At 41.9% G+C, this 11,106-nt stretch overlaps 1 protein-coding gene across 2 annotated transcripts in view; it reads right to left on the minus strand.

Moving 5' to 3' along the window:
- The window catches only part of RHBDF1 (rhomboid 5 homolog 1), a 152,113-nt gene that overhangs the window by 61,759 nt on the left and 79,248 nt on the right, over window positions 1–11,106 (minus strand). Inside the window, exons 3-4 of one of the 2 annotated variants that reach the window (XM_068244623.1) lie at window positions 7,007–7,137; window positions 2,456–2,566 (exon numbers count right to left, since the gene is read on the minus strand). In XM_068244623.1, coding sequence (XP_068100724.1) covers window positions 2,456–2,566; window positions 7,007–7,137 — 242 coding nt within the window. The remainder of the gene's footprint in view (window positions 1–2,455; window positions 2,567–7,006; window positions 7,138–11,106) is intronic. The other variant, XM_068244624.1, reaches the window with a different exon arrangement.

Raw genomic sequence — 11,106 nt, forward strand, 5'->3', positions numbered from 1 at the left:
ATCCGAATAGGGCCGTGACCTCATTCATCACTATGCTATTATCAAACTTAATATTTTATAATACTGTGTGGATGCAGGTTTACTGTAATGATTCGTCTGAGCAGTACTGTACATAGCTGTTGTTATAAACACGTATAACACTTAGCAAGAGTTAAAAAATAACTGGTCAAAATGTATTTATTATTTTCTATTTTGGACAGCAAAGGAACGTATTGGTACTTTTCTGAGAGGTTTATTGTCGATGGTGGGGTGTTTCTGACCTTTACTGTGGCCTAGAGCTCTCCTTTAATAGCGTGTTAACTAGTTTTTACACATGCCAAAAAGGAATTTGTGAATCTAGCACATGTAGCAGAATCTAGGCCATCTGCCAATGCTGGCACAATTTCTAAATGGTGATTGTTATAGTCATCAACACACCTACAGCAGAGCTTCATAGTTCTGGTGCCAGTGATGTATTTACATGTTGCTATGTGCTTCTTGCTGTACACAACTGTAAAACTGGACTGTGACAATAATACTTGCCCAAGATAATAGTTTATCAATAATTAGTTTAAGGCCAGGATTTACCTCACATGAGCCTATAGGCACAGATGTCCTGGCACTTTAGACTTCGCCCTCCATGAACCAACTTCACCACAAGCGTGCTGCTTGTCCCAGCTGTCACCTCTCCCCTACTTCCCTTGCCCATCATAGGAAGCTACAGGTGCACCTTAGTATTAGGTAGCCAGAAGTACCCTTAATATTAGATAGCTAGAGGTGCCCCTAAGTATCAGGTAGCTAGAGGATCCTCAGTATTAAGTTACTAGCGGTGCCCATGATGAAGACTCATCTCATCAGTGGAATGTCGCGAGCATGGTAAGTAACCTCTCATTTATACTCTCATCAGGACTCTGCATAGGGAAAGAGGGAGGGAGTCGCTTGGGAGTGATCCGCTTTTCCATCATTGGGCACCTGTAGGCACGTGCCTACAGTTCCTTATGGTAAATCTGACCCTGATTAGTGTCCACGTTGTAATTGATCCACCAGGCGTGGAGGGCAGCACGGTGGTGTAGTGGATAGCACTCTCGCTTTGCAAACGCTATGTCCCTGGTTTGAATCCCAGCCATCTGTATGGCGTTAGTATGTTCTTCCCGTGTTTGTGTGGGTTTCGTCCAGGCATTCCGGTTTCCTCCCACATCCTAAAAACATACAGATAAGTTAATTGGCTTCCCCCTAAAATAGGCCCTAGAGTCTAGGTCTAGGGCCTAGACTATGATGGACACATGAATATTGTAGGGATTAGACTGTGAGCTCCTCTGAGGGACAGTTAAGTGACAGGTCTATATTCTCTCTGTAAATCGCTGCGGAAGATGTCTGAGCTATAAAAAAGCTATAAAAAAAACTAAATAATAATGATTACTAATAACCATTTGTTTCTGGTGACACTGATTACCTGTACGAAGCTTCTCTGCATATTAGCTGCTAGATAAGGAACGGGGTAATGCCTCACACATTATTGTCACCTGGCGGGGATTGGGATGCGATCGTGTGACAATTTGGGGGCAAGCCAGTACAAACATGTCACTAGTCTGCAGGCTAGCAATATATTCAGTTGCTATGCGAGGGAGTGTCATGTGGAGGGAGGAGGGCAAAAGTCGGGACACATGACGGAGCTGGAGCGGTGCATACAAGAACAATGCCATTGGTCTGTACTCAGCCAAATCAATTTGCCGGACAGATCATTTGCAGAAGCACTGAGGGGTTGGGAGCTGCTGTACACACATTAGATTCCCAGCAGAGGTGATCCCAAACATCCGCTTTAGCCGTGTATAAGCCGTGTACAAGGGTAAATGAAACCAATCTATAAACTATATTACAACACACATTGATCAGTAAAATGGCTTCCCCTCAACACTGAGACTATTAGGTTGTGACATTATACTATAACACAGGTGTCGATCTCCAGTCCTCAGGGCCACATCCATGCCAGTGTTTATAATGGACTGAGAAATGGAGAAATGTGTTCTACTTGAGGAACCTTTTTCTGATTAAGTCCCATCAATTAGTTTGAGCTGTGCAAAAAATTTGTGAGGAACTTGGACCTCGGGGACTGGAGTTTGAAACCTGTGAGCTATAAATAATACATTGTGAATACATGTAAATACATCACAACATTTAGTTTTTACAACAGACTTCAATAACTATAGTACATTTACTAAGAGCCTGTTAATAATGTATTATACAACTTAACAATAACTTAATAGTTAGTCATCAATAGACAGCACATGCGTTTCTTTGTTTATAATTAATCGTTCTGAAACATTACACAGATACGAGAAACGTCAACCACTGCAAGCCAACGCCACATGGTAATGTGAAACCTGAGGTAGTTTCACACTAGATATACATCTAGGACACATTTCTCAAACTCCAAACAGCAAGTCATGCAGAACTCTACATGCTCTTACTTAGCTACCTGCAGAAGAAAGTGGAGATTGTTTGACGTTTCCTAAAATGTATTGGCCTCCTGCTAGCTAGGTGCCCCTTGACCGGCATAGTACTGATTCTGTCAAACGTGACATGTTTCCTTCCAGGAAAAACAGGAAATAATTGCTGGTGAAGGCATGTTACCCTTTTATATGTTATTAGTTACAGCGTAAGAACACAAATTTAGAGGCAAAACCGACTGACATTTTCTTTGTACGAATTATTGCACTTAATGGTCATCTAGAGTAAATGTGGTGAAACAAACAAACCAGTGAGGCTTTTAAGTGTAGCTTACACTTGAACTACTCGGCCTAGTGTATAATCTATTGGTCTGGCACAGAGGTCACGTGGCCTGAAGTGTTGCCGTGTAGGGTTGGTAGGCTAGGGAAACAGCCTAAAGAAATAACAGTGTAAAGGATGTAAATGATAGCATAATTACACTGCCATTCCCAATGGCATCAATTCAGAGACCATAGAGTTAATTTATCTGCAATGTGGCAATATTAACAAAAACATCTCATATCCCAAAAGAACAGGTCAAAAAAAGGGCATTGGAGGGGACAGACAGGAAAGTAAACTGAACTTGTCAAAACAAAAACTTGTGAACGATATACTCCTAATTTGTTTTAAAGATGCAACGTTGAGGCCCGACATCCTGATCCTTATTTCACTACTTAGTGAGTCAGTGAGTGGTATAAATATCGGGAGTTTGAACAGTTCACAGACCGATACTTCTAGTAGCTCGCTAAAGAGAATTTACACTATTTTAGCACATTTATTTTATGTATTTATTGTGTTTAGCACTCAGTATCAAAAATGTATTTACAATTAGAAATTGAAAATATTACAAATAAACATTTTATCTTTGAAGCTCTACCAACACTCCCTCTTGGTCATGTTATTATGTGCAGAAGAGAGTATCGCTATAATGTTACAGTGGACATGCCTCTAATATTACAAGTTCCCAAACTTAATGCTAGTTACACACAATACAATTTTCTGACAGATTTACTGTCAGATTGACTATTTCCAACAGGTCCAATCTGATTTCCGATCAATTTTCCATATAAGTGAACGGAAAACCGATAGAAAAATCGATTGGAAATCATAATGGACCTGTTGGAAATAGTCAATCTGACAGTAAATCAGTCAGACAATTGTATAGTGTGTACCTAGCATTAAGGACAACTGACCTGAGAAGGATATGAGGGCTGCCATATTTATTTCCTTTAAAACAATAACAGTTGCCCGGCAGCCCTGCTGATCATTCATGCATCAGTATAGCCTGAAACAGGCATGCAGCAAATGCAGTCAAACTTAAAGAGAAACCGTGACCAAGAATTGAACTTCATCTCAATCAGTAGCTGATACCCCCTTTTACATGAGACATCTTTTCCTTTTTACAAACGGAAATCAGGGGGCGCTGTATGGCTGGTATTGTGGTGAAACCCCTCCCACAAGAAACTCTGAGGACCATGGTCCTGGCAGTTTCCTGTCTGTGAACCTTGTTGCATTGTGGGAAATAGCTGTTTACAGCTGTTTCCAAATGCCAAAAAAGCAAGTAGCAGCTATATCACCTGCCAGCAGTAAAAATGTCACCATGTGATAAATGTCACAATGTAAATCAGGGATTTAAAATATTTTGCAATGGGCAAACACTGACTAAATCATTTATACATAATTATTGTAAAAATGAAGCACTTTTTTTATTGCATTATTTTCACTGGAGTTCCTCTTTAAGTCAAATATCTGATCTGCATGCTTGTTTAGGGTCTATGGATAGTATTAGAAACAAAGGTTCAGCAGGACAGCCAGGCAATCTGCATTGTTTAAAAGGAAATAAATATGGCAGCCTCCCTACCCCTCTCAGGCCAGTTGTCCTTTAAACTGGCTACACACATTTCAATTGCGCTTTGTATGTTGGCATCTTTGATTTGACAATATGATTTCATCTACGCAAGATGAAACACAACAGATTAATTGTAGTGTTGTTGTTTTTTTAATTATTAAAAGTGAATAATATTGATTTATCGAATAAGAGAGCTGGACAATTAAAAATATGTATTGTTCTAAAACATTAAAATGGTCACTTTGGATTCTTTTTTATAAATGTAAATTTGTCTTCCATTGCAATTTAGATTATTTTGAGATGCATTAAAATCTATGTGACCAACACAAGACACTAATATCAGCCAATGACGTATTATACTGGAAATATTTTGTCATTATTACATTGCATTCAAACAAATACTTTTTTGACCTTCCGAAGTTTATAACAATCAAAACAAGCAGGGAAGTGCTTAATTTTAAATATTTGTTGTCATCTTTAACATTAATAAAATAAAAAATACACATAAAAATCTATATTTTACTCCAGAGCTGGGTTTCCTTCAAGCAGTCTGATTATTGATAAGTTAATTGGTCTCCTCCAAAAAATGGCCCCAATGATACAGTGTTTTTTGTACAATCTTACTACTTTTATGCAATATGAGGACTACCTAAAGCAGGGCAGCTCAACTCCAGTCCTCAAGGGCCGAGATCCTCACACATTATAAGCACAGCTCAAATTAATTGATGAGACTGAATCAGGAAAAGAGTGGTTCATCAATTAGAACCCATTTCTCCATTTCTCTGTCCATCCTAAACACTGGCATGGATATGGCCCTCAAGGATTGGAGTTGGACAGCCCTGACCTTAAAGCGGAATATAACCCTGCATTTCAACTTTGCTCTAAAACATTATTTACAGTATATTATATGCAACCAGCATTTTTTTTTACTAGACCAGCATTGGAAGGGTTACACAGGGCTTTAAAGTTCCTGGAGATTTCTGCAGACCATCCAAAGCTGAAATAGATACATTTTGTTTACATAAATGTATCTAAGTGCTGAATGTGACTCATCTCTCTGGCTGAGAAGGAGCTTGGAGGACAGCCAAAGAGTGTGCAACATTTATCAATAGATACATATAACTAGATAGAATGTAACAATCTGAACTTCTGCATATCTCTCCACTAACTTTAAAGGGGTTCTGTGGGGGTTTCTGAGGAGAAAAACTGCCACTTACCTGGGGCTTTTATCAGCCCCCTGCAGCGGTAATGTCCCACGCCATCCTGCTCCCATCCGCCGTTCCCCGCAGCCGGCACCAGGCTATTATTCGTCTGTCACACAGACGAATAATGCGCGTTGCCGCGCCTCCGCTCGCGTCATCTGAGGCTTACTGCGCAGGCGCAGTATAACAGGTTCTTGTACTGCGCTTGCGCAGTAAGCTTCCGATGACGCAGGCAGAAGCGAGCGGGTGCGCGGCAACTGTAGCGCAGCCGCAGTTGGATCCCATGCTGCTTAGACCGGGGCCGGCGGCAGAGAACGGCAGATGGGAGGAGGACGGCGTGGGACATTACCGCTGCACGGGGCTGATAGAAGCCCAAGGTAAGTGTCTGTTTTTCTCCTCCGCAACCCCCCACAGAACTCCTTTAAACCTCTGTGTTTAACCCTTTCAATGCTGGTCTAGTAAAAAAAATGCTTTTTGCATATAATATGCTGTAAATAATATTTTAGAGCAAAGTTGAAATGCAGGGTTATTGCACCTGGGCATCAGTGCCAGTTCCCATATTTGGATCTAGAAAGTTTTACTAAAGGCTGATTCACACTACCAGTGCTTTTTTACGCTCCAGTGATTTGAAAAGCTCTTACTAATGTATTACTTTGTGTCTATTCTCAGTTCAGCAATGTGATTTTTAAAAAATCTCCCCTAGCATTACATTAGCAAGAGCTTTTGAATCCCTGGTGCCTACAACATGCTCGTAGTGTGGACTAGCCCTTAAAGGGACCTGTGGAGTGACAAAATGAACACAGCCCCATGTAGGGCACTAACCCTACATTTACCTGATAGGCATTAGTATAGTGCAGTATACCCTAATGTACATTCCATATAAATCTGACAAGTAGCTTGATTGCACAGCTAGCTCTGATTGGCCAGCTCTGACCCTCTCCACCCACATCGTGATGTCACATCCTGCCCACCCTCCTCCTCTACATATTCATTTATGCTAGCGGGTGGAAAGCTGTGCAGGGCTTGATATCACAATGCAACCAGGTCAAGCTCCATGAGACCAGATTGCTGGTCAGATTTGCACAGTGTTTGCATTGGAAGATTCTACATTATATTACTGTAATCTGAATCGGGTAACTGATGGTACAGTCAGCACCCTGTATGAGACTCTGTTTACTTTCAAACTTTAAGAGTTTCCTTAAAGCACTGGCCAGGAACCTAAAGACAGACATAGAAAGATAAATAAACAGGCATAAAGTAAGATGGGAACAAATATACAAGTGAAAGGAAAATGAAACAGATAGCCATGTAACAAATCAGGGAATAGGTCTGAGATCAGGATCTTAGCTGCGTTTTGCTCTGGACAGCAAAAACTACATATATAGATTATTACATCTGTACAATTTTCTTCCATTATGATAGTGAAGCAATAAGAAAAACACACAGCTAAAACACACATCATTCCAAATGCATAGGAATCAATGTTTACCTTTTTATGGTCTGGGTGATTGAGGTCTGACGTTGTAAGTTTGGCCGCTTCTGTTCATTGGGAGGTGAAGGAATTCTAGTATTCTCTACTGGCATGCTTACGCTTCTCAAAAAAGTTTGACGCTTGAAGGGCTGGGAATAGAGATTTCTTTATTAAAATAAGAACTAAGTACACAATATTCCTTTTATTGGCATGCTTTACATAGAGAGGGTACAGATGCATAGAACAAGCCTGCATTTCAACAGCTTAAGGGATATTTTGTGGAAGATTTTGGTTGTTTCTTTGATCTGAGAGGAGTGTCAACACGCCGCTAGAATACACATTAGCATAGGGAAACGTTTTTGCATTTATATCTGCTGGTTGGCGTATACATTGGTTTTCTGTGTTAAAACACAAGTATTCAGGCATATTGCTTGGTAAAATTGTAGTAAACAATGTTCGTAACTACAGTAAAAAAAGTAGCGTTTTCTGGAACACAGGAAAATGCAAAATCAGACAGTTAACGCATTCTATGTTATCAATAGGATTCTTTCACACTGTCAATTGGAATGCAATGCACACAAACTGGACTGCAAATGCAAAGTCCCAACCTGATGCATTTTTCCGCAACCATATTGCAAGCGTGCTGAAATTCAGATGCAATGGAAGCCTATGGGAACAACTCTTGTTCCAGAAGGAGGCTCTATTATCTTTGGGTCTGTCTGCTGTTTTTTGAACCAGTTCTCTGACTCATCTCAGGGTCTATAGGTGCTTACACACGCACCACAACTGTCATACGCAGGGATAAGGATTCGATCTCTCAGTAGTGATGATCATGTCTAGGGGAACTTATGGAGAAGCATGTGATCAGTTTGGTCAGGTGATAGATATGCAAGTGTCTAAATTGCTAGTCATGATCATAGCAGGTCTGTTCACATAGCCCAGACCACCCCTCTGCCCCTCTGGTCCTTTTCCACTATGCTCTATATGGAGTGTATATGCCCACTCTATGTATATACTGTGCCTACTGTATGTATATTCTACTGTTCACTGTACCATCACCAATCCTGTATGTGCCAAAAATAATTCTGGGTACAACCCCCGTTGTACTTGGGGAAATAAATTGATTTGGATTCTGCATGTGCACACATCTGCAGGGGAGCTGGGGAGGTCACTGACCAAGATGGTAAGAGGAAGAAGCTGTCCGTTTGAGCCAACTCTCTGAAGTTGCAGCCTCGTTGCTGAATATGTTTCTTACAGTTCCATTTGTTATGGGAGGTTTTCTCTATCTTCTTTTCATGTCTTTGATATAGAAAGTGATGGGATTGTCCCTCAAGGAAAGCCCATACAAAATTAATTATTACAATATAACTTACAGTATTCTATTTAGATAGCAAGTTCACAAGGGAAGGGTTCCTTCCACTATTATTTCTTTCAATTTCTGTTTATTAATTGGATTCATTGTCATACTTGTCTTGTAACTATATTGTGCAGCGCCACAGAAGATAAAGCTATATACATCAATAATAATAATTTATATATTGTTGACAATTTCTATAGCACTTTGTGAATAACATTGAATACTTCAAATTACTAATTGTTCCTCAGCAGGCCTCACAATATAGTGCAGGGTTGGTTTTTGGCAGCAGGAAGCCAACTACATTTTTGGAGTCTAGAACAAAATCGAAGCAGCCAGCGGAAACACGCGTCAAAAGGCATAGGGGAACAACAGGATTATGTTGATCCAGGCAGCCTTGGGATCAGTTAACGTGTACCTGAGACGATGTAAGAAAAGAAAATGTATACATAGACGGGGCTTCCTCCCCCCTGCAGTCTGATCGGGTCCTCCCCTGCTGCCTCAATCCTCCGCTATGGGTCCCGGTAAATGAAACCAGCCTGGCTGCACGCGCTCTCCACTGTGCTCCCGTTGTGCTCCCATTCAAGTAGTACTGCACTGGCACAGAACGTACCTGATGATGGGGGCGTGATGGGGCATGGGCGGTTGAGCGGCGCAAGAACACTACACTCCGACTCGTTCACTTACCGGGACCCATAGCAGAGGATCGAGGCAGCGGAAGAGGATGGCAAGGGGCCGATCAGACTGCAGGGGGCTGGAGGAAGCCCCACGTATGTATACATTTTCTTTTTTTACGACTTCTCAGGTTCTTTTTAAGGCCTGCACACATGCCAGATGAAACTAGGCTGTGGCGGCCAATAAGTACCGCCTCTGCTCAGCCAGCGATCCATTCTGGCGGATCACTTTGGCTGAGCCAAGGGAGCCCTGCACTTCTCCACCTCCCTGCATAGAGCAGAACACATCCCTAGCTTGCAAGCCAGCAATGTGTTTGCACAGCCTTGACCCTGCAAAGGGTCTCCATTGGGTGACACTGATTGAGACTGTGTATGGGGGCTTTGGGCATGCAGACTGCTTCTACAAATATTGTGGGTGGGTCACTCTCATGGGCTCTGAATTCAGCAAGGTACAATGACAGGATGCAACCTGTGCAATAAATCCATTTATAAAGTGTCCTCACTACTAAATATTCCATGGTGTCAACAGCTACAGACCTCCAAACCTCATGGGCCTTCAGTACAGGTCAAGAACAGTGTATAGAGAGCTTCATGACATGGGCTTAAAAGATAACCAGCTTAGTTCCAGTAAAAGGAACCCTAAACTCTTTGCCAGCCATGACAAGACAGTGTATACAGTGGGTTGCAAAAGTATTCGGCCCCCTTAAAGTTTTCCACATTTTGTCACATTACTGCCACAAACATGCATCAATTTTATTGGAATTCCACGTGAAAGACCAATACAAAGTGGTGTACACGTGAGAAGTGGAACGAAAATCATACATGATTCCAAACATTTTTTACAAATAAATAACTGCAAAGTGGTGTGTGCATAATTATTCGGCCCCCTGAGTCAATACTTTGTAGAACCACCTTTTGCTGCAATTACAGCTGCCAGTCTTTTAGGGTATGTCTCTACCAGCTTTGCACATCTAGAGACTGAAATCCTTGCCCATTCTTCTTTGCAACACAGCTCCAGCTCAGTCAGATTAGATGGACAGCGTTTGTGAACAGCAGTTTTCAGATCTTGCCACAGATTCTCGATTGGATTTAGATCTGGACTTTGATTGGGCCATTCTAACACATAGATATGTTTTGTTTTAAACCATTCCATTGTTGCCCTGGCTTTATGTTTAGGGTCATTGTCCTGCTGGAAGGTGAACATCCGCCCCGTCTCAAGTCTTTTGCAGTCTCCAAGAGGTTTTCTTCCAAGTTTGCCCTGTATTTGGCTACATCCATCTACCCATCAACTCTGACCAGCTTCCCTGTCCCTGCTGAAGAGATGCACCCCCCGAGCATGATGCTGTCACCACCATATTTGACAGTGGGGATAGTGTGTTCAGAGTGATGTGCAGTGTTAGTTTTCCACCACACATAGCGTTTTGCATTTTGGCCAAAAAGTTACATTTTGGTCTCATCTGACCAGAGCACCTTCTTCCACATGGTTGCTGTGTCCCCCACATGGCTTGTGGCAAACTGCAAACGGGACTTCTTATGCTTTCTGTTAACAATGCCTTTCTTCTTGCCACTCTTCCAGAAAGGCCAACTTTGTACAGTGCATGACTAATAGTTGTCCTATGGACAGAGTCTCCCACCTGAGCTGTAGATCTCTGCAGCTCGTCCAGAGTCACCATGGGCCTCTTGACTGCATTTCTGATCAGCGCTCTCCTTGTTCGGTCTGTGAGTTTAGGTGGATGGCCTTGTCTTGGTAGGTTTACAGTTGTGCCATACTCCTTCCATTTCTGAATGATCGCTTGAACAGTGCTCCGTGGGATGTTCATGGCTTTGGAAATCTTTTTGTAGCCTAAGCCTGCTTTAAATTTCTCAACCTAAACTCACAGGCCGAACAAGGAGAGCGCTGATCAGAAATGCAGTCAAGAGGCCCATGGTGACTCTGGACGAGCTGCAGAGATCTACAGCTCAGGTGGGAGACTCTGTCCATAGGACAACTATTAGTCATGCACTGTACAAGTTGGCCTTTATGGAAGAGTGGCAAGAAGAAAGGCATTGTTAACAGAAAGCATAAGAAGTCCCGTTTGCAGTTTGCCACA

Source organism: Hyperolius riggenbachi, chromosome 7 (genome assembly GCF_040937935.1).
Source record: "Hyperolius riggenbachi isolate aHypRig1 chromosome 7, aHypRig1.pri, whole genome shotgun sequence".
Taxonomy (NCBI): domain Eukaryota; kingdom Metazoa; phylum Chordata; class Amphibia; order Anura; family Hyperoliidae; genus Hyperolius; species Hyperolius riggenbachi.